This window comes from Crocodylus siamensis, chromosome 2, assembly GCF_052110815.1.
Source record: "Crocodylus siamensis isolate JL-2025a chromosome 2, ASM5211081v1, whole genome shotgun sequence".
Classification (NCBI taxonomy): Eukaryota; Metazoa; Chordata; order Crocodylia; family Crocodylidae; genus Crocodylus; species Crocodylus siamensis.
Window position 1 is genome coordinate 219,094,314 of NC_143396.1, and position 24,073 is coordinate 219,118,386.

A 24,073-nucleotide genomic window follows, 5' to 3' on the forward strand; every position below is an offset into this window, starting at 1 on the left:
ATTACTTACGTCTGTGGAGCTGGGGCTAGGCAGGGACACAGGCTGAACAGTTGCGGGGAAAGTAAATGTGGTCTCTGTCTTTTCATTTTCAGGGGAGTCAGGATGACTGGATAGGGGGGATGTGGGGGTTAGAGCCCCAAACCCCAGCACCGTGTTGTATTTAGGTGGACGACCTACACATTAACAACAGGGAACAAAAAACAAAAAAAAGAGGGGAAAAATGATCTTACATACCTTTGGCCAGTGGTCCTCATTGGCTAGCATGAAAAGGAAATGATGCAGCACAGAGAGGAAGTTAATATAAAAGCCACAAGTAAAAGGAGAGAAACAAAGTTTTAAACATTTATTTTTAGACATCTACAGGCAGAATTTTCAAGAAAAGAACATTTGAAAGATGCATATCAAAGGAGAGTGAAAACAGGCTCTGCAGAGGATCAAGGAAGGACTCCCAGAAGTATGGTGCGGGGCCTCTTTTCATTCCTAAAAATTAGACTGTTCATTTATAAGGCTAGATCTATTGGCAGCAACACCGCATAGAGTTTATGGTGATTTCAATGTTTCTACCTTTGTCCCATGCCTCCCTATCTATCTTATGCCAGCATACACCTCCCAAAGGTAGGTCCCTGCTGTCACAAGCCAGCACTCACCTTTCCAAGTCAGTGTTTTGTTTTTTTCTTATACCTCCATTCCTATACCCCAGGTCCTCATTCCTATACCCCAGGTCCTCCTTTCCCAGGGGCATATATTTCAAACCTAGGCCTATGATTACTAATCTCAAGGACAGGTCCTTGTCTGTCTAGCTCAAATCTCAAGCACCTAACCAACTAAGCTCACCTGTATTACTGAACTGTAACCCCAATTTTTACATTCTTTCCTAGCTTCTCTTAGGCAAATACCAAATCTTGGACATCTATCATATACTCTTTTGAACCATCAGTCAGTGAAGAATCTTCTGATACAGACTTCATACAATTGAAGTGTTAACTACAAAAGGTAAGATTACACACACCTATATGTGCCCAGCACTCTCCTCAACTTCTCCAAATCCCAGGGTACATTAAGGGTTTAGAAATAACTCAAGAAATAAAAATCTAAGAACAGTTACCCAGAGTTTACTGATTGCTAGCTTCTATTTATTACATGCAAAACTATGCACTTGAGGTTTGGGTTATGTTCCAGATCAAAATATGTCCTTGGTAAGAGAGTGGTAACAGTAATGTCTGCGGCTACCACTTTTGATATGCTCAGCAGCATCTCGAATTAAACCAAAGATCTCAAGGGCACATGGCTGCAAGAGCTATCCATCTAACAGACTGCATACTAATCCAAACAACAGAACAATTGGAGACACCCTCCCCACAAAACTGTTCCATTTGAAAACATTACTAATCTGGTGCTAATGAGAGGTGCACACTCACAGAGAGTGAGGGTAAAGACAGTAAGACAGCGGTCAGTGTGCAAAAACAGTCTAAGAAAAAACATCTATATACAAACCAACTAATGCATTTACAATCTATCTAGTAAAGTAACACAAATAACATAAATGCAATGGTAATTAAAAGTCAGTGGAAACAATCTATATCTTTATTTGCAGGTCACTAATAGGATGCTACAAATAATTGTGTTACTGTCTCTTTTTAAAAACTCATTTAGGATTATTAAGGGGGTGGCTGTGCAGACCAATATCCTTCATTCACAGGTAGCACGGCTGCAGAAATGCTACGTTCACCATGCTGCCCTGCCTATATGCCTCAACTATGAACTGGAGAGGGTACTCCAAGGAAGGGAAGAGTTATTTGAATATTTGACCTTTTGGCCAAGAATACTAACACTGAAACAAAGTATGATCACGTGCACACTTACCCACATGACCTGGATTAGAATCAGCCACCAAGGAGTTAAAAATATAATCAATCACTTTTATTCTTGGCCAGATTAAACCAATGACCTAGAGGTGAAAGGTTATATATCCCGTTGCCAATTTCTTGAGCCATCTAGTCCATTACACAAACACACACGTGCACAGGTACATATATTCAAGCTCATCAAACCACACATGGACTATACACATCCCTGATTTTAATTACAAACAAGACAGCAGCTTGCAAGATGTGCTCTTGGGAGGGCCATAGCTTCAGTCCACTTATTTGCTTTTGAACAGAAAGCTCTGGATCAGAGGAGATTTGGGGACCCATTAAGAGGTATTAAGGAGTCAGGAAAAGATGTCCTTATCACATACATATGGCAGAGCTCCCTTTTGATATACAGAACTGCACATGGCAAGAGAACAGAATGCTCTGTGTTCCTTGGAGGTAAAAGCTAACCTGAGAGTCCATATCTTAAAATGTCACCTGTTCTGAAAGAGAACTCCTGTCTTGTAAATGACGCCCTCTCAATGACAGTAAGCACCTATATGAAAGACCCTTCCTCCTTGTAGCACAAGTGGCATTAAGGACTGTTTGGGTTTCTGAAGGATGTTCAACCTGAGCAAGGAAACCTTCCTCTGGGAAGGGAAAATGTTTGGAAGATCCATTCATTTCATTAGCAGCACACTATGGGGCTCTTTCCACTCTCAAATTCCCTTCATGATTAGTTACAGATACTTATCCCAGAATGTCCTTTTTTTCCTGACAGTATCAATGCAAATTAGACACTGAAAGAACACCATAGCTACAGCTCTACTCCATTAAATGGTGTTCAGACATTGCACCTTATACTTTGTTCTGTACATTGTCTTATTTAAAGAGAGTGAGATTGAAATGCATCATTTAGCTGCCCCCAAAAACTGCATTAATCCCCAAAATGTTTGTCCCTTTCTACTATGGGAATTTACAGGGCAAATGTAAAGCTCAGTATCTGAAAATCCTTCATTGTTTCACTTCTGTTCCATCATCAAAGGGACTGATGATAGGAGACAGAGGAAAGCATGATGATAAGCATATAGAAAGGAGGCATGTCTGAGAATAACCTACCTCTTTTACGTGTCCCAGGATGCATTGTGCTGTTCAGATATGTGACTGCACTCTTCTTGCGCTTTAGGTGACAGAAGATAAATTTTAGTGAGCTCTTTTTTTTTTTTTTGACAAAAAACAGTTTTGCAATACCTCAAGCAGAGTGCTACAGTACAAACTGGGCTTGGTGCCTCTGCTGTTCTTAGGAAACAGCTTTGGCTGGACTTCCGTATTGCTTCTGATTTCTGGATTGCTATAGGCCAAACTCATAGTATGATGAAGACTCTGCCATTTAATGACAGGTTTGCAGCAACTCCAAAGAATGGGAGGGGAAACAAAAGTTAAATATTAAGAGGAAATAACTCTTAATTAAAAATTGTTCTCCAACTATTTAGTTGGTCTAATAAAAGATATCAGATTCACCCAAAGAACCTTGTTTACCTATGTCCTTAGACCAACATGGCTACCACCTACACCCCTGAGGAAATAACTCTGCATTTACTATTTAAAACCATGAGGGTCACATTACCACACTGGCCTCTTGAATTATAATGATGGCCTATCTGTCTAGCTTGGTGTCAGATAGCTTAGCAGGTAGTAAAGCAGCATCAGTACACACAAGTACAGAATCAAAGTGCCAACTTTAGACTGATACCTCAGGCTCAAAAACGGCTCCGCTGTATACTGGATTTGCAGTTGTTCTTCTTTTTCTCTCTTGTCTCTTACTTTGGATTTCTTGTGAAACACAAAAGGCCCAGGTTAGAAACACTGGATTCAGCTAGCATTACAAAGCCTACATCAGACAGTCTGCAAATGATAGATATCTGACTATCAGACTTTCCATGGAAAACACACAATGCTGAAGATGGGCATCAGTGTTACACTCTTGGGCTTGAAAACAGCAGGAAACATAAATATCATGCTAAACTATTTTCTGAAGTGGCTCCATCCCTTCCAAGTGACAACATCTCCAATCTGAGGTATTCAGTATACTAGGGAGCCTGCATCCATTATGCACGTGAGGCAACTTTGCTGATTTTGAAAGGCAAATACAGGGTAGAAATGTGCAAGTCCTTGAAGCTTTAGTCAGTATTTCATTGAAATGTAAAACTAAGAAGGTTAAATTATCAGACTGATTGTAATGTGTTTGCAAACTATAGTCCTATTAAACCGGGGTGGGCCAAATACAGCCCGGGGGCCACTAGGCCATTCTTTCTGGCCCGCAAGGCCTCTATAAAATTTAGAAAATATTTACCTGCCCCTGACTGCCTATCATGCGGCCCTCATTAGGTTGCCAAAACTCAGTAAGCGGCCCTCCACCCAAAATAATTGCCTGCCCCTGTATTAAACAAATGAGAAATCCTGAGAAGGGTAAAGGCCCAATGACCTATTTGGGAACTTCCTAGATAACCTCTAGAGGTCTCTTCCAGCCCTACTTTTCTATGATTCTATGATTCATATGACAGCTCAAGAACCAACTTTCGATTACTTCTCTTACCTTCCAGATGGTCATGTGTAACCAGCCCTAGAGACACCATGAAGGCAAGTTTCTGTGCCAGAGAGAAAAAAATACATTAACTTCAGTTATAATCATTAACAGGAGCTGCTTCCAACTGCCAAAGTCAGTTGGTAACCAACCAAATACTGAAAATACTGTAATGCTTTAGTCTTTATGCAGCATCTTTAGTCTGTAGATCTCAAAGAAGAAACATTAACCCAGTTGTATAAATGGGGGGGCTAAGGCAGTGGTTTTCAATCTTTTTTGTACTGGGATCCATTTGTAAACATAGATGGCCAGTCTCAACCCAGTGTCCCTCACTCACTCCTTGTGTGGGGCAGGGGGTGGGTGTAGGGCACAGAAGGCCCCAAGCAGCCCCTTACAGGCTGGAACTCTGCCAGCCTGCAAGGCAAAAAGCCACTGTTTCCCACATTTTTATCCTTTAAAGGAGAATTAATTTTTAAAGTTTGCTGATCCATTTTTTAAATTTGTTCATGACCCCTTCATATATTCTTGCAACCCACTTTTGGGTCACAACCCATGGCTTAAAAAATGCTAGACTAAGACACAGAGATGTGAAGATGTGATTTGCCCAAGGTCATACTAGTAATTGGCAGAGATGGTAATGGAATAGAGGTCTCTCTACTCTCCATTCAGCTCTGAATTAACTAGATGATTGTCCTGCAGTAAATACCAGCATAATTCAACTGCCAGCTAGAAGTTTTAGAGTGGTTATATAGCACCACAATTCCCTATTGTTTGGCTCCCAAAATATTGCACATTGTTAAACATCAGGAGGGGCTCTGGAAACCACTGAGAGCCTGAAGACCATAGTTTAAGAACTGTTTTTTGGCCCTAGCATTCTTTGGCACAAACAACAGAACTTTCGACCATCCTGCTAGCAATAGCAGTCAGACAACACCAGGGAGCTGAGACCTTTTGGAGGAAGCTTCCAACCCCATCCAAGGGGCAGTGAAATTGACACCAGAGATGCTTTGATATCAGATTTCAGTTATGTCTCAGGTATTCCAGAATGTAATAGCGAGTTATTCCCTGGTTTTGGTGAAGCAATCAAGATGCTAGATTAGGGGTGGGCAAAATACAGCCAGATCTGGCCCGCCAAGGCATTTTGTCTGGCCTGCAGCAGGTCCTTTGGCCCCATCTGGCCCAGGGGGGGCAGCCCAGGCCATGGCATATGTGACCAGTACCATCCCCTCCCTCCAGGTGTGCAGCAGGGTGGCACAATGGCCAGACTTCATTTCCCAGCATCTCCAGCAGTAGCTTCCAGCGCTGGTCCAAGCCCTGCTACCCTGGCCTATCCACCTCACATCCATGGGTGGGGACAGGACCTGAGTGGGTGGGGTGCATGGCTGGGTGGATGTGATGGGGCTGCAGATAGATGGGGAGCTATGTCCAGAAGCAGGATAGGTGGGTATGGCTGGGATCATGGGGCAGTGACAGTGTGAGGTTAGGACCCAGGGCAGAGCCACGATCTGCTCCCTGCACGTCCCTGTGAGGGGCACCAGTTCCACAGGCAGGAACATGTGGGGGGTGGATTGCGGCTTTACCCTGGGCTCCCTGACCCTGATCTTCAGCCCTGCCCACCTCCCACTCCTAGATGCAGCTCCCCACACAGCTACAGTTCCATCCCATCTGCCTGGCCATGCAGCCAGCATGTCCAGGTCCCAGCTGGTCTCCATGGAGACCCTGGGATTGCTGGGTGGTGATAGGGTGGGGAATGAACCCAAGGCAGAGACAACAATCCTCTCCCTGCACACCCCTGCCCACAGAACCAGCACCTGTCACAGGGCAATGGATCATGGCTCTGCCCTGGGCCCCAGCCCTGAGCATGGCTCTGCCCCAGCCCTGTGCTTTCACTGCCAAGATCCCATCCCCATCCCCCACACCTGTCCTGCTCCTGGATGTCGCCCCCACCCACCTGTGGCCCCATCCCAACCACCCAGCCTTGCACGGGGACCACTTAGGGAGCTTTGGTGAGCTGTTGCAGGCAGGGGAGGAGGGGTTGGTGACCCAGCCCATGACAAACTCCCTAGGTGGCCCTCCGGACAAAGTAACTGCCTGCCCTTTTGCTAGATAACGGCAAGAAGGAATAATTCCTTGGAACCTCACCTGTCTATCTAAAAGACCTGTCTTCACTAAGAAAGAAGCAGCTTCTTTTCAAACCTCTTGTGGCTTTAAAGCCTTTTTTGATTACTACCCAAACCTTTGGATCTGAGCTTCCAGACCCAGCAACAAGGCTTGAGTGACCATTAGGTGAATGGTAAGGAAAGGGACAGCAATACATTTTTTCCTTCTTAGTTTCTGTATCCTCTCAGTTCAGGTGGTCAGGTGGATGTGAGCTTCAGCTTGTCCGTTAGGACAAAAGGAACCTAATTCAGTTTCAGAAGTGTTCAACATCTCTTTTACTAGGAAAGATGTGGAGTATTGTGTGAAGGGGAAGAATTCAGTCTTGCTAGTATGGAAGAGAGGTGGACATGGAAACAGCACAAGAACTCACCACCACCATGAAAAGTAACCCATCCCAAGGAACTTTAGATAGTAAGAGCGAAGCCAATACTTTTCCACTAACAGATGAGCACTATTTGAACTTCTTTGGTTATTTTAAAATTTTGGTCATATCTCTATTACAGAAATTGACATAACATGACACTGACAGAAAAGGAAATAACAGAACCCAGCAAAAATACTTCATGTTCTACTATATATTTATTACTATATCTAACACATTCACCTATTTTAGTCAGATTTAAAAAAAAATAACTAAAAAGACTATCTGCAAAGATTTTGATGAAGAAGGCAAAACCAATGGCTTAGAGAAACAAATATGTAGAATAGAGACAACTAACTCCTTTGTTCAAGCAGCTGGAAGGAAATGAAAATATTCAGGACCACAGATCCTAGGAACTTCAATTCTAATCTGCAGCTTTTTAATGGTCAAATGTTTTTAAGGGATTCCAGCTTCAGTGTAGAAAGTGCATATTTAGCCAAGAATGTGAATCGGCAGTTGCAATATTTAAAGGTAAACTAATGGTCACTACAAATCCATCTACACTACAAAAAAGAGCTCAGTTAGTGGACCTGGTTCTGACACAGTTCTAAACCACCTGTATTACATATTTTAACCATACTGTAACCAGGCCCAATATTTTGTATCATAGGTAGGCTTTAAGCAACGTCTATTCTAGAAAAGGGTTCAGACGTTCTGGATAAAAGTTGGGATAAAAAAGTTCATACCTCGTCTGTCCCAACATCAGATAACATAGAAACAAGACAAGCTCTAGGGCAGAGATGATTATTTTTTTCTGCTCATTAGAATAAAAGTATCAAGGCAGTAAAAGCTTATAGTGCAAAGTAAAAATCATTTTCCAACATGGTAAATGATTCCACAAGTCTGAGATCTCAAAGGGGTGGAAAATCTCTAGTGGTGCTACAAGCTTCCTGATGTGGCTGGGAAAACTTCTAAACAGTAAAATCTGAGTCCCAAATTATTTCAGTTCTGAAAAAAACCATCAATGCACTGTTTGCATATAAATACAATATCCCCCCAGCCTTATTACCTAGTCTTGTCCAGTAAGAACACTGTAAGTAAAATGAAGAAGTCTTGAAAGGGGGAAAGGAAAAAAAAAACATGTCAGAGAGAAAGGAAGTATAAATATATGGCCAGAGGGATAACGACGAAACCAGTAGATGCATCCCCATAGTTTCTCCTAGTATACAGTAGTTTTTGAAAAATAGGACATCTTGTTTATCCTAGAAAAAGAAAACGCTTTTTTGCTCTGATACCTGTGGATTTTCTTCTCGTTTTGGCTTGGGTGCAGCAGGTGGAGTAACTGTACGATTTTCTGTTTGTTTCTCTTCTGCTTCCACATGGGGCTTAATAGTCTGAAAAGGAACAAGTACAACTCCATATGAAGAATACCTCTTAGTTAGGAAAGTAAGTACTTTCAGTTTAGAAGAATTATTGGGGGAAAAAGTTGAAACCTGGCAGTACATAAATGAGATTTTCTTGAGAATCTGAGGAGGTGAGACAAAATTTAAACAACAAACCCTGCTTTAACAATGAAATGAAACAGGCCCCAAACCAAGAAAATGCAGAATCACAGCTACTCAGGCAACCCAATCAAGTAACCACATAAGTAATAGAGGTCATCTCTGCAGTTAACCACATTGGCAGAAATATTTATAAAGCTGCATGGGTAGTGGAGTGATTACAGAGCAACTGATACCTTATGGAAAATCATTCCATTAAAGGCCTGTCTAGAAACTATTCTGAATGGTACATACATTCTGTATTTCTTCCCCCTCATTCTTCATTATGAGTACTGTTTGCCTGAAAACTGGCTCTGTGACTCGTAAGAGCTCAGATGTTCCTGTGGTTCAGTTCTTCCTGGAAGTCAGAATCCATTGCTCTCAACATCATAATGACCTGCATGATGACCCTCAGTGTGTGGCATTTCTATGATGTCACAAACTAAGAGTAAGAAGATGAATTCTGAAGTGGTACAAATTCTGTTTCCTGTAAACATTCTTATTCATTAAGAATGAGGAAGTTGTACAGAAAGACTGCATATAGCTAATTAAATTATCTTATTTATTCTTTATGCTTTTCAAAGTTGTCCTGAACTGTCAAGTATTCCTTTGGAGAAAAAAAACGACACTGACATCAAAAAACATCAGTATCAAAGATGCAGCATTGTGGAAATGCAGCACAGGTTTCTATTCAGTTCATAAGTAATAGGCATGCATTGCTACCAAGCACAGATTGTAAACCTGCCTCACAAGATATGCAACAATTTATCCCTATGAATTTAAGAACAAAAGTGAGCTGACAATACATCTTTCACGCATTAGATTTTCAGTCTCAACACATGCCTGACAACTCCAAGATATATTAATCTACATGAAGGAGTCTTGAAGTAAAGCCAAAGATTGTTTTGCCTGAACTGAACTGGGAAGAGTTTGCAAATGTGACCCAATTGCATCATGTTGTTTGAAGTTTTATAATATTTGCAGGACTCTTCTTTTTACACTTTCCTGGAGAGAAAAGAAATAAATAAATATCTAAAACAATTATTTTGGAAGCATCTATCCTACCCATTTAACCAAAAACCAGTGATGGGAGACTTGACCAATCTTAAGAAGTGAGCTATAATCATTTTGTCTCCCTGTGATTTAAAGGAAAAATCATACAGATGAATCAACAGGCACCAACAAAGCAAAAATGCCTGCATTGGGGTAGTTTTTATTTTCTCTCCATTGTTTATAAAATATTTAGACAGATTTTTATAACTAAATTTCCCCTCCCCCTCCCATGCTTTTCAAAAAGGACCTCAAATAAACAGTGTTTTTTGTTTATTCTTATCTGTGTTGTAGACATCATCAAAGATGTAGACACAAGTCAGAAATGCAACTTTCACAGCTGGGACAATAAAATGGTGAACAGTAAAAAAAACAACCGGTTTTGTAACAATTCAAATAGGCTATGTTAAAAACACCACACTTTCAGCCCAAATCCACAAAGGCAGGCATTTAGCAGACATTCTCCCCATTTATACCTGTTTTTCAAGGTTTGGTTTGCTGATCTGTACAGTCTGAGGTCCAGCAAGCCTGGTACCTGGCGCTGCTATTACAATGCTGGTGAGCTGTGCCATGGGGAAAGTTTTGGCTATGGTTGCTGTCTGCCCATTAACAACACGAACTGGGTGTATTGAGTTCTGTGAGTTGGGTAAGGAGGTGGGTGTGAACTTTGTTGTCAGCATCACAGGCCTCTGAATAAGCTGAGGAGCTGCAAGCATTGGAGGTGGTGCTGGGGCAATAGGAATGTTATTCTGGGCAACTGGCTTAGGTCGAACCTGCAAGAAAAAATATATTTTCAGAATACGTTTTAAAGGAATTCAATTAAAGTAGCATCTTTAAATCTTTCAATTCAGCTTGTCTTTTATCTGCAAAATTGCCATAACTTTTAACATAGTGTCATAAGTATGGAATGACAATAAAGAGCCACATCTTCAAAACTGCTTCCATAAAACTAATTCATAACACATTCACATAAAGTCATGGCCCTGAAAACATGCATTTGAATACATTAATGCCTATTTTGCATGCTTATTGCCAACTCTTTTGCATGTCTAAATCTACTTTTTGGTTTTGTGAACAAATCAGATCTTTATGCAATTTCTGGAAGAAAAATTTAGGCACTCCGTTTTGAAAGCATGTAGAGAGCTTTACATTTAAAGTTCAACATTGTACAATATTTTTACACTGACTAGTAGATCAAATACATGGTCAGAAGATTCACCAGTTAAAACAAAGCCTGCAAAAATGTCCAGTATATCACGATGTCCAGTAAATCACAGTACATGTCAACTCCATGTGCAACACAAAAATATGGTGCCACCTTTACCACAGTATAACCCATTCTACTAGATGACAAACAGTGCATAATACTATGCCCTTTAATTAAAGATATCAAAGTCCCTACGCGTGAAAACAACCATACTGACACTTGCTCCTTTCTCCTTCTTGACTGCCCCCACTGCTTGTCTGCCATCCCCCTCTTGCCCCCTGTTGTGCCTGCACCCCCTGCAGCCTACGGCCTCTTGTCTTATTTCCCCCCACTGTGACACTTCTGCCCCCCTCCCCATCTTCCCCTCTGCAGCCTTTACCCCTTGTCCCCGCCGGCCACTTCTGCCCCCTCTGCTTCCCCTTTCTCTGGCACTGGCAGGCTCCATCTGCACTCCAACCTGGGGCATGAAGCCTGGTCCTATAGCAGTGATGTCAGCTACACATCACTACTACAGGGCTGGGCTGAGGCCATGCTCCCATGCTCCAGGATGGAGCCTGTTGGCACCTGAGCAATAATAAGGAGGGGTTGTAGGCAGGGAAAGAAGCAGGGGGAGAGTCAGAGGGTGCAGAGGTGGCTGGGGGGGGGCCGAGTGGGGAGGGAGGAAGGAGATGGGTGACAGACTGACAGCAGCTGCAACTCCAGCCCCAACCTGGAGTCAGGGTAGGAGCTGGAGCTGGATCCAGAACCACAGCAGCTGCTGCATACTCCTTGTGCTGCCTCACACTTGATTCCAAGACCAGGGGCTTTTTTCCCCTATATTAAATGTGGGGAAAACCTTGTATTGGAATTGAGTAAATACAGCATTATATTCAAAAGCAAATTTCTTAGAGAGAAGTGCACAGTCTATGTTCAACAGACTACATGTGGCCCACAAGGGTCTTATCAGAACAAGCAAGTAAAAACTGCATATGTGTCTGGGGGCCTTCTATTGCAGAATACTCTCTTGTAAGTGGCCCTCTGTAACATTTGAATAGTGCACCCCTGGCTTAGAGGTTGGGAGCTGCAGTAAAGATTTCTGCTGTTTTCTCTTTAGCTCTTGAGTACTGAGAATTAACAACATAGAGATTCAGAAGTCCTGGGTGCTGAGTCTGCTCCTACACACCCAGTAAGTTCATTTCACAGTTTGTATCTATGAAGCGAAGAGAATACATCTATTTACAATATGAGCCAACTTCCATCCCATCTTGCTCATTCCTGGTATACTCACCTGCGGAAGAAAATTTGGACGAGGAGTGAGTCTGGGAGGAGGAATGAACTGCGGCACTTTTATGGGCTGAGGTGTAGCCTGAACCTGCTATACAAAGAGAGGAAAGTTAAATTTGATGTCCCTCATCAAACCCAAACATACCAAGTGTATTTTCAATCCCGATGCTTTTCAGTTTAGGCTGGTTTTCCCCATTGTAAACAAACTCTCAAGTTTCTGCCTTAGAACCCTATTACCAACAGCTTGGCACTGCACTTTGTTTCCCACATACCCAAGATTGCAAACCAAAGCTAATCATCCTTTTGTTTCATCTAAATGTAGTTTCATCACAGTAGTTTCTGCAATCCAGAACAATTTCCTTTGAAGGTAATGAACACTCACATTTGTCTTAAAAGTCAAAATTACCTTCACAGAAGACAGAAAGTAAAACCAGATTTGCCCAGCCAAATGGACCTTCACATGATCAAAGCATCCTTGTCCTATTATATGGAACACCGAGACACTGAGTCACATCCTATGCACTGAGAAGAGTGAAACAGTGTCTCTACTAGTTAGAAAGTCTGGGAGCAAGAACTCCTGTCTTCCATTTCTAGCACAGTTAATGACGCAATGTGGGACCATGGATACATAACTTAGTCTTGAATTTTCAAAACTATTACCAAACTTGACTGATGAAGGGCCTGGTTTTCTGAAGTCAATGGATGATGCTGCAGCCCAACACCTTTAAAAAACAGTTCACTTCTAAAGTCCCTTTGAACATACCTGAATTTAAGGCACTGGAAGATGTTCATTTAATGGCTTGATGGTATCTGATCCCTGATCTCAACAATAACATCTCTTGCCATGCTACACATACATGAGAGGAGGTATGACTTGGGATTGAAGATCAGGGAGAATCCCTGATTCCAGTATGCCAGGACCTTTGAAACCCATGCATGCAGCCCAGAGAGGCTACAGGTGAAGCTTTTAACTTGCCAAGACTTCCCATAATCCAGCATTTTAAAGTGCCTTGCTTTCCTGCAGGCAGGTAAGACCGCTGGGTTGCAAGGTTCTGGAAAGCGCTGGGGGAGTGAGGGGGGACTTTGCAACTAGCTCGCCCAGCATGCCATTTCTAGGATTGGGACCAGGGCTGTCCCAATCTCAATGCTGACCCTGATGCCAATGTTGAAAGTCAGGTGATTGTTAACATTGGCATGGGGACATGCTAAACATTCAATTTATGGCACTATATAAACCAGTAACAAAGATATTCTACATGTTTGTGGAGTATCTTTGTGGCTGTTTTGTCACTTTATGGCACTGTAAATCAGCTGAATGTGTAGCACTATTATCTGTGGTGTGATTAACCTGTTTTTCTCACCATAAATATAACATGTACCAGGGGCCTTAGAGAACATATTAAAATGTTGGCTTGCACCTCTCTGTACTTTTGTTCATCCACATAAAACTAATACCAGCACTTACTCTGCAAATTTCGATAAGGCTTAAATAATACTTCAGTAAATGAGAAGCTTGATGATAGAAAATAGATTCATAGATTGTTGGGGGCTGGAAGGGACCTCACAGATCATCGGGTCCAGCCCCCTCATTCTAGGCAGAAATACAACTGGGGTTATGTGACCCAAGCGAGGTGACTGTCTAGTCTTCTCTTGAAAACTACCAGGGTAGGTGACTGCACCACCTCTGGAGGGAGTTTATTCCACAATCTGGACACCATGACTATGAAGGAGTTTTTCTTGGTATTAAGCCTGAAGTGGCCTTCTAGGAGTTTGCGTCCATTGGTCCTGGTCTTCCCCAGGGGTGCCCTAGTGAACAGTTGTTCACCAAGCTCCTGATGGACTATACAGAAATACAAGTCACAAATGACTATTAAAAGAGTCAACTGCATGGACATTGGTAAGTTATAGAGCAGGGACTGGGCAGAGTTAGAGATGTATTAATTTTTCTTAGCGATAGCCATGTGAGTGGGAATGGTGGGGCAGACTCCATTTTAACAGGTTTCTCCACCCAAAATGCCTTTTTACAAAGCAACACACTAATAATTTGCTTTCAGAAAGGGAAATGTAAACTAAAATTTGGACTGATTTTTGGTGCAACATTGGATTGGCTTTTACTCAAGATAGTTCTGCTGTAATTCTTCTTTTCAATCACTATGTCTTCAGACTCAGAAGCCCCTATACATAGCCCATTCCAAGTTATAATTTTTCAAAACTTTAACCAAATTCTGTGTAGCTGATTAGTTGCTTAGTGCCTGACAATCAATCTAAGAAAGTGGGACACCTGACATAATACAGGCTTCCAATGGTAGAATCTAGGTAGGGGTAAGTGGTTTATAAAGCCCTGGAAGCAAAGGAAATAATGGTATATCATACACCTATGGAGAGTTCAGGGAGCAAAGGTAAATAAAGACTGACTCTTCAGGTAAGATGAGAATTCACACTAATTAACCAGAGAAAGGCCACAAAGTTTCCAAAACCGGAACCATTTTGGCAGAATACGGTACTGCAGGCTAGGTAGTGAGAACTCGTACTATTTTTCATCCACCACCCCCGCCCCCTCCGGAACAACCTTTACACAAAGGCTGACCATGACTACAGTCACTTAATTCAATTGAGTAACAAAAGCAATAGCAACACACATAAATAATAAATACCTTTCCTCTAGAATCTCAAAGCATTTAAAAAATATTAACTGATTAAGCCTCATAAAACCACTCTGTAGTACTGCCAGTCCGTATGTGTAAGAGCCCATTTGTCCCCTCATGGTGCAGAGCCACCTTGCTCACTTTAAGAAGCCCTATTCTGCAAACACGCGTATCTCTGTATCTCTCTGCAGGGGCATACAGCCACACACTCACATGCACACAGTCTGCTTCTTCTAGCTTACCAAAGTAACTGTGTTTTTTGCCACTATTTGGACTGCCTCGGCTCCTGGACCAGTGACCTTATTTGTTGTCTGGAGGTTGACTGGTGTATTCTGTGCATCAGTGCTGAGGACAGCTTTCTGATTGTTGTTGATAGCTGTAACCATGGCAATGGTAGGTCTTTGACCCACAACAGAGGCAGGCATGGTCGCAGTTGCTGCTTTCAAGACGAGAGGTAGTGTCTTAGTGGTGATCATAGAAGCTGTTGTCACAGTCTTCTAAGGGAAATAGAAAACACATTTTAAGAAATGGGAACACTTCATATGAGACAGGATGTTGCCTATTCTTGAGTATAATAAAGTGTCAATTTCAACCCTTTAAATGAAAAAGTTCAAGGACTACATCTAGCAAAGGCACAGCCTAACCATCTTACCAGCTGAGATCCAAACCACCAGATAAATTACTTCCTATTTTCCAGAGGGAGATAAACCCTGCACGATCACAAAAAACTCTAGTAAACAGCTTTAAGGACAAAGCTGGACATTAAATGTGCTCATCTCAATTTTTATTTTTAGTTACATAGAGAGCAAGCTAACTATTTGGGCACATCCTTAAGTACTGCAGCCAACTAGCTAGTTCAAGCTACAGAAGGAAACTAGCAAAACAATAAACTTGGTGGGGAAAATTCCCTTTACTGCTTCTATGCTACAGGAAGCTCATTTTCATTTTCAGCCTCAGGCAAAATGAACACAGGGATTTTAAGTGTTGACTATTAGTTCGTCCAGCAGGCAGTAAACAATTAAACTGCACTCATCTAGAATGGAGCTTTCCTTGTCCCAAGCTCTTGAACAACACGATTGCTTTTGGGGCACTCTCAAGACAGTGGTTTTGGACCATCTAGTGCCAGCACTCAGGAATTTTTTAATGCCATGCATTCTAGCCTATGAATTCAGAACATCAAAAAGTTAAGTGATTATAGCTATAATACCTCTGTTTTAAATGTTTCTTTTTACTGAAATGTTTGTCAAGGGGAGATGGAGAATTTAAAAAAGATTATTCAGAGGAGAACAAGGCAGCAGCATCTAAACATGAAGCCAGGCATGCGCTAAAAAGATCAAGACAAATGAAAGCTAAAAGAATTGTGACTGAAGCTGCAGATGTACTATGTATACTGTTGCACCTTCTAAGACTTTTTAAATGAGTAATTAAATGTTCCTGGTACAAAAAAGGAAACCAAGCCTTTGTCCTGATGTCAGTAAGTGCTACTGTACCCTAGAACAAAAGAAATGTTGGGTCAGGAATTAAGCTCAAAAGGTCTGTGCAAGCCTAGGAAATCCAGTTTTTAAAGAAAACAGCACATTAGGGAGGGATGTCCAGCTCCCTTGGACGTCTCATCCCAAATGACCAGGTGCCCATTCACACCTGGGGGCTGGCCTTCAGCACAAGTCCAAGGCAAGGCTCAAACATGCATCTTTGGATCCACAGCAACATGCCTTACCCACTCTGTCATCAAACCCTGGGCCAAGGACTGCACAGGCCTTGTTGCTCTTGGCACGCCAGATTTATGTTGCTTAATTTCCACCTCACTAGAACTTTTGTTTCTTTTCTTTCTCAAGAAGCAAATCTAGCTCTATTTTCAAACAAATCTAGCTTTCCCCAGTAACTATTATCAGTAACTATTCCAATTTCTTAAAGTTTACATTATATTCTTTAGTTGGTGAACCTCTTACAAATATAAAAAACTTGTATCAAATTCATCCTCTGGATAACACTGAAGTGAAGTGACCCTTCCATTTTACAATTGTTATCAATCCTTGTCACAACTTTGTTTCCCTTTTCTTAACAAGCACAATTATTTAATTCTTTATCTTAGTTTCAAAAGCTTCCTTATTGACCTCTGCTGCACTCACTCCAAGGCAAGACATTGCCTTTCTATTGTAACATCACATTGTACAAAGTGTTCCAGAGTAAAATGTAACAGTCAGAGTATCATTTTCATGAGCACCCCATTCACCCATAAACATTTTAAAGAAAAATGTAATCAATCATGTAATACAAGACAAAGACTCTATAGAGTTCTCTATCTTGGGAGTCTGTGGAGCAAACATCTAGTCAGCAAAGCCAAGTGATTGAATTTCCTGCAGCCACTTTCCTGCATATTATTTTGTCAGTTAAAGATAGAATATTTATATTTGAAATCTTTTCAAGTTTATGTATTGCAACATTAGCAGTAGCATTCCACATCACGATTCCACATCCATTATAATAATATGACTTTTTAGCAGATTTGTTGCTTTATGAAGATTTTTAGAAACTGCAGGATGCTACATTGCCTGTTTACTCTGTTCAAATGGGAGAATAATTTGTCCTTCAGTTTATAAATTTTTCCCCAAGTACAACTGTCATTTCTGTGTTTGTAAGGGCAAGGTAGCAGTTTTGTGACAGTTTCACTAGAGGGCTCCTTAACTTTGAACAAAAGCTCAACTTGTGCAACACAGGGGATGACTTGAAAATTAATCACAAATATAAAGCCCGGAACACAGAGAACAATGTATAACATTCCTTTTACAAATAAAATTTTTCTGGCTGAAAGTAAGGCCGCTGATAAACTGTGATCCACTGTCTGCCTATGAAAGTCCTGAGACATGTTTGTTTATATATTTTTCCCTATACTGTTTTAGATTTTCTTTTTTATTACTTTTCTAGACTTTTACTATTTTGTACCCAGAGAAACTGCTTCTGTATAACTGTTACAGTTTCCTCCTTTTATTTTATTTCATGTCATAAATAATTACCTAAATGACTTAAAAACAAATTTAAAGAAAAGCAGATCCCAAGCAGCTGCATGAGTCAGCCTGATTAACTACTGAGAGAGTCTATATCCCAATCACTCCCCCATTATTCTGAGGAAAAAGGAATTATCAGGGAGATGGGCTGAATAACTTGTTCAAACTACTGCTCTGATTCATCAGAACTCATCTGCATAGACTTAACTTTCACAATGAATTCTTCGATAGTCCTCTCTATTTAGACATGACCTCCTCAGACTCAATCATTAGGAAGAGAAAATATTATCCAGATTTTTGTTTAGAACATTTGTAGTTGCATTGTGACAATTTTATCAGCACACCTTTAGAAGCAGTTAAGTATTTGCACAGTTGCAATTTCTAGTTTGAAACTCACAATTCCTAGATATTTGCTAACATTCTGGGTGAGAAGAGAAGAAGATAGAGGAAAAGGTGGCCAACAAGAAGGCTGACAGAAAAGACCAACCCGGGGCTACCTGGAAGATGGTCGTCTCAGGCTCCAGGACATGCAGGGCTAGGGCTGCCCCTCCCCTGGCACTGCACAACAGGTATCCTCACCCCACTACATATGAGGAGGTTCTTATGGAGACACCAGAGGAAATGGGTAGCCAGTGAACTGACACCCCCAAGAGAAGGTAGCGGTGGGGGGCACTCCTTTCTGCGAGGACCCATTTGCCATATAGACCTCCTAGCCTGAGGTCTGCTGCCTCCCTGGGGCCCACATCCGGGATGTCACAGAGATGATCCCTATGCTCGTCCAGTCCTCTGGCCACTACCCCATACTCCTCATCCACATGGGGACGAATGACACGGCCAGAAGTAATCCAGACCGGGTTATGAGCAACTACAGGGTCTTGGGGGCTAGGCTCAAGGGGTCAGGGGTGCAGGTAGTCTTTTCTTCTGTGCTCCCAGTTACAGGCCATGGACCTAGGGGGCATGAACAACGCGTGACCTGGGAGGCTGGGGGGGCATGGCAGCAGCGGGAGCACAGTGACGGGAAGCTGGGAGCTCCCAGAGACGCTGCCGGTGCTGGCAGTTGTGGGGGGCAGGATGAGCATCAACCAGGGGTTGGTGACCACCTGCAGACACCGCCGGCAGTGGCCAGTGGCGATTACTGACCACCTGCAGATGCCATCGGCAGTGTTGGCAGCAGGGGTGGCGAGTGGCAACGGCCCACAGGTGCCACCGAACCCCCCTTTCATAGGTGCACCGCCATGCCACATGCATCCACATGCACCCCCTACGCATTGCCAGTGGTAGGAGGGAAGGATGCATCAAAGAAATGAACTGACAAGTCCAGCAGCGGTGCTTCGGTTTCTATGACCACAGCACACACTTCAGGGAGAGAGGACTCCTGGGAAGGGACGGAATCCACCTAATGTGGAAGGGTAAGTCCTGTTCTCGGCCAGGATGGCCAATCTTTTAGTTGGGGCTTTAAACTAAGATCGCCTGGGATGGGGAAACACTGACTGGAGCATGCCTGGGGACTGACATGTAAGTGAGCTCCTAAGTTGGGGACACTAGGAGAATCACAAGAATTGCAAGAACTGAAGGAATGTTTCTCCCTCAGCGTGATAGGAAATCGAGGGTCTCAACTGGAGGACTCAGGTGCCTGTACACTAATTCCAGGAGCAAAGGGAATAAGCAAAAGGAGCTAGCCCTCCTACGCTTCAGTGGGCATTACAATCTCATAGGGATTATGGAGACCTGGTGGGACTCCTCACATGATTAGAACATAGCCATAGTGGGCTACACCCTGCACAGAAGGGACCAAAATAGGGAAAAAAGGTGGAGGTGTGTCTCTCTATGTGAGGGAGCAGTACACCTCCTTGGAGGCCAACATGTTCAGCTCCAAAGAAGAGCAGCTCAAAACCCTCTGGGTCAAACTATGCTGGGGGAGGTGTGGTGAGAGAGTCCTAACTGCTGGTGTATATTATAGACCACCAAAGCAGGAGAAGGAGCTCAATCTGGAGTTCTCTCAAGAACTGGCAGAGGATGCACGCACATGGGACATGGTCATCATGGGTGACTTCAATTACCAAGACATCTCTTTGGAGGAACACTCGGCTAAGTCGGATTGGTTGCATTGCTTCCTGACCTGTATAGAAGAGCTCTGCCTGACTCCAGAAGTGCACGGACCAACCAGAGGTAACGCTCTCCTAGACTTGGTCTTGGCCAAAGGAGACAATCTGGTGAGCAACTTGAATATAGAGGTAGCCTGGGCGACAGCAACCACTAAACCATCATGTTTGCTGTTTGTCGCAAGGCAACCGAATCAGCAATCAGGGTCAAAGTTTTGGACTCCAAAAAAGCGAATTTCAGTGGGCTCAGGGCAATAGTAGGGGAAGTGCTGCAGGACCAGGAGCCAAAGATGACAGGAATGCATGAAGAGTGGTAGTTCCTCAAGGGTATGATCCTCGAAGGACAAAATAAGTCCATTCCCATGCAGAGGTAAGGTAGTAGAAGGCTTGGGTCAATAGGAATATCATGGTCCTCTTGAAAAGGAAGTAAGAGGCGCACACACAATGGAAGCTTAGGACAGACCCCAAGGAGGATTACACAACAACGGCCCGCACTTGTAGGGAGCAAATTAGAAAGGCTAAGGTGGCAACTGAATTTAAACTAGCAACAGAAATCAAGGACAAACAAGGACAAGTTCTTCTTTAGGTATGTAGGGAACAGAAGGAAAACAAATGGAAGTGTGGGGCCATTGCTCAACAACTCAAGACAGCTGGTTACTGACACTCAGGAGAACACCGAACTCCTGAATGGCTACTTTGCTTGGGTATTTCACCGGACTAAGGGGAAAATCATATTAGATAAGGTTCAAAATGGTGGCAGGGTGGGAATGACTGCCTTCCTACTGTTGACATTAAGCTGGTGCATGATCAGTTAGAAAAACTAGAAATTTGTAAGTCAGCAGGACTGCATGAACTTCATCCGAGAGTACTGAAGGAGCTGGCTGAAGTCATCGCGGGACTTGTGGCGAAACTCTTCTAAAACTTGTGGCACTCAGGGGAGGTCCCTGAAGACTGGAAGAGTGTCAATGCTGTGCCTGTCTTCAAGAAGAGGAGGACCCAGGGAACTATAGGCCAATTAGCCTGACTTCTATCCCAGGGAAAATCTTGGAAAAATTCATCAGGATTCTGTGTGTGATACGCTTGCAGAAGGTAAGATTCTGAATGACAGCCAGCATGGCTTCATCACAGGCAGGTCTTGTCTTACCAATCTCATCTCCTTCTATGACCAGGTAACTCGCTGCCCGGATAAGAGAGAGGAGGTCAACACTGTATACCTAGACTTCCAAAAGGCCTTTGATCTGGTATCCCATGATGTTCCCATGGGAAAATTGGAGGATTGAGAGGCTTAACTGCTCGAGAGTTAAGTGGGTAGGAAGCTGGCTACAGAGTAGGACCCAGAGAGTTCTAATTACCAGATCTGTGTCGCCCTGGCGAGAATTGGCCAGTGGTGTCCCTCAGGGGTCCATGTTTGGTCCAGTGCTTTTCAACATCTTTATCAATGGCTAGCAAATTGCCCATCAACAATGACGGAAGGGGGAAAGGGGGCCAGAAGGGATAGAGCACCACATGCCACCACTGCCTCCCAGGAGCAGGAGGGGGTGGAGCTTGCATACAAGAGCCGCCACTGCCAACCACCAGCCTGCACTGCCACCACCCTGCATCTGGCCAAGTGCCATCTCCCCTTCCCTCCCTGGAACAGGGCTGTGGGTGGTGGCTGCCATCCACTGCTCCGCATCCAGCCACACGCCACCCCTGCATCCAGCCCTGCAACTACCCTCCCTCCACCCTGCATCCATCCAGCTGTGTGTCTGTCTGTGCCAAGTACTCTGATTGGTTGGTTCAGTAAGCATTGTGACTGGTTGCCGAGACAAACAATCAGAGTGTTCCAAGAGCATTATGGACAGATAGACAGACACACAGACAAATGGACTACGCCCTTTATATATAGAGAGAATTTGGATGTGGGGGTGAAGAGCTCACTGGCCGACTTTGTGGACGACACCAAGTTATGGGAGTGTGGTCATGCTTGAAAATAGTCTGCAGATACATGTGGACCTAGACGGCTGGCAAACTGGGCAGATCAGAACCAGATGTAGTCAACATTGAGAAGTGTAAAGTGTTCCATCTGGGGACGAACAATCCCCTGCATACTGGCTCAGTGGACTAGCACCAAGACTGAAAGGGACCTAGAGGTAATAACAGATCATAGTATGAACATGAGCCATCAGTGCAATCCTGTAGTCAACAGGGCAAACAATATTCTGGCATGCATCAACCAATGCATATCAAGCAAAACCAAGGAAGTGATTTTCCCACTTTAATCAGCATTGGTGAGACCGCAGCGGGAGTACAGTATCCATTTTCGGGCTCCACACTTCAACAAGGACGTGGAAAAGCTTCAGAGTTCAGAGAAGAGTCACCCGTATGATCAGAGACTTGCAAGGCAAGCCATACTGAGGGAAGGCTAAGGGACTTGGGTCTCTTCAGCCTAAAAAAGAGATGGCTGAGAGGGGACTTGCTAGAAGCTGACCACTATATCAGGGGAACACATCAAGAGATTGGCAAGCAACTGTCCACCAAGGCACCCTTGGGAAAAACCAGGACTAATGGCCACAAACTCCTGGAAGACTTTTTCAGGCTTAACACTAGGGAAAACTTCACAGTTAGGGTGTCTAGACTGTGGAATAAACTCCCTCCAGAGGTGATGCAATCACTTACCCTAGAAAGCTTCAAGAGGTGATTGGACGGTCACCTCGCTGGGGTCACCTGACCCCAGCTGTCTTTCCTGACTAGTGCAGGGTGGCTGGACCCGATGATCTTGGAAGGTCTCTTCCAGGCCCTTACAATCTATGAATCTATTCTAAAACATTCTCATAGTTGCAGTCCCCCCTATATATGTGCATTACTGCAGGATTTATTTTTACGGAATTAGTCTCTACGTATGGAAAAAGAGTTTTGGAAAATGGTAACCTCCATCCCTCTCAGAAATTTCTAAAGTTGTGTTATGGTACATTTACAAGGCATTATACAAAGGTCAACTCTGCCTTCCCCAAGTAATTTTTTTTCTATCTCATTTTCAAACATAAAATTATTTTCTCTGGATCAATTTTCACTATAGCCTATCAATCACTGTGTATACCAGGGCTGTTCAATTGGTGAGCCACAGGCAAAGGATTAATGTACAGTCCCTGAGCTTTTACTTGGTGCCACACACGCCATCATTGCTGCAGCTGTCGTCTCCAGGCTCTCTTCCTCTCCTCCAGCTTTCACTCTCTTCTTTGCCCTGAGGGGCAGCGAGGAACAGCCCACAACACTGGGGCAGCCTCCCTGCACAATGCAACTTTCACCAGTTCAAACAGTGCAGCAGAGGATGGGTGTTCATGCCTGTGGTGCTGGAGGGCAGCAAGGAAAGAGCTGCCTACATGTACAGTGCAGCAGGGGAGGGGAAGGGAGGACTCACAGCCCAAAGGCCCATGGCGCATGCTATGTGGCCACCAACAGCTTAGAAGTTAGACAGCCCTGGTGTAGACTAACACAAACTTTACTCGAAAAACTAATATGCAAAAAGCCTTTTGGTTTAATTTCTTCTACAGTTAGTTATACAGTAAGTGAACGTTCTTATTCCAGTAATTAGATCCACGTAGGAAACCTGACATCTTATATGAAATTCACCTGAATTCAGTGGGAGCTTGCTTGTGTATGGGGAATAACATTTGCAGAATCAGGAATTGTTCCTCTTTGTTAAAAGCTGACTTCTTTCTATGGTCAACGCTTGGATAAAACCTGCAATCCTATAATATATTCTAAATCCAACATGCTTTCCAGTAAACACAATATTTTTTTTTAAATATGATCTTCGGAGCCATTGATGTATATTTGTATAATTTCAGCAGCCACATAGGAATTATTTGGCATGAAGTTCAGCTGCATCTCAGGCAGTCTGTACAGAAATAAACAGACAAAAGATCTGCTTTCTTGAATTTCGTAAGTACAGTAGGAACTCTCCTATGCTTCAGAACTAGGAAACTGTTCTACTTGCTCTTAATAGCAGAGTTTAACCGTTTCTTCAGACTTACTAGGTATGGATGGTTTATGTCTTCATACAGTAGACGATGGCAGTCCAACTGGTGGCCCACAGGCTGCATGCAGCTCCCAAGGGGTTTACTTGCAGCCCCTGGTCTGCTGAAGTCTCTCCCACCACTTTCCATCTGCTGCTGCCAGAGTCCCTGGGCTCCCCCTCCCTCCTCCAGCTTCTGCTTCTTTCCCTCTGCCCATGGGGACTGCACAGGGTGGCATGTCCCTGGGATCAAAGGGGCCCACAGCCTGAGGACCAAAGGAGGGAAGCCATGTGATGCAGAAGAA

At 43.3% G+C, this 24,073-nt stretch overlaps 1 protein-coding gene across 19 annotated transcripts in view; it reads right to left on the bottom strand.

Annotated features, from left to right (window-relative positions):
• Positions 1 to 24,073, bottom strand: part of PHF21A (PHD finger protein 21A) — a 240,794-nt gene that overhangs the window by 25,520 nt on the left and 191,201 nt on the right. For 9 of the 19 annotated variants that reach the window (XM_090033022.1, XM_090033033.1, XM_090033020.1 and 6 more), the window contains 8 exons: positions 14,907 to 15,161; positions 12,024 to 12,110; positions 10,026 to 10,322; positions 8,254 to 8,352; positions 4,450 to 4,501; positions 3,607 to 3,686; positions 2,973 to 3,033; positions 10 to 173 (listed from right to left, as the gene is read on the bottom strand). In XM_090033022.1, coding sequence (XP_089889148.1) covers positions 10 to 173; positions 2,973 to 3,033; positions 3,607 to 3,686; positions 4,450 to 4,501; positions 8,254 to 8,352; positions 10,026 to 10,322; positions 12,024 to 12,110; positions 14,907 to 15,161 — 1,095 coding nt within the window. Of the gene's footprint in view, positions 1 to 9; positions 174 to 234; positions 258 to 2,972; positions 3,034 to 3,606; positions 3,687 to 4,449; positions 4,502 to 8,253; positions 8,353 to 10,025; positions 10,323 to 12,023; positions 12,111 to 14,906; positions 15,162 to 24,073 lie in introns of all 19 variants that reach the window. The other 10 variants (XM_090033023.1, XM_090033038.1, XM_090033029.1 and 7 more) reach the window with 5 other exon arrangements.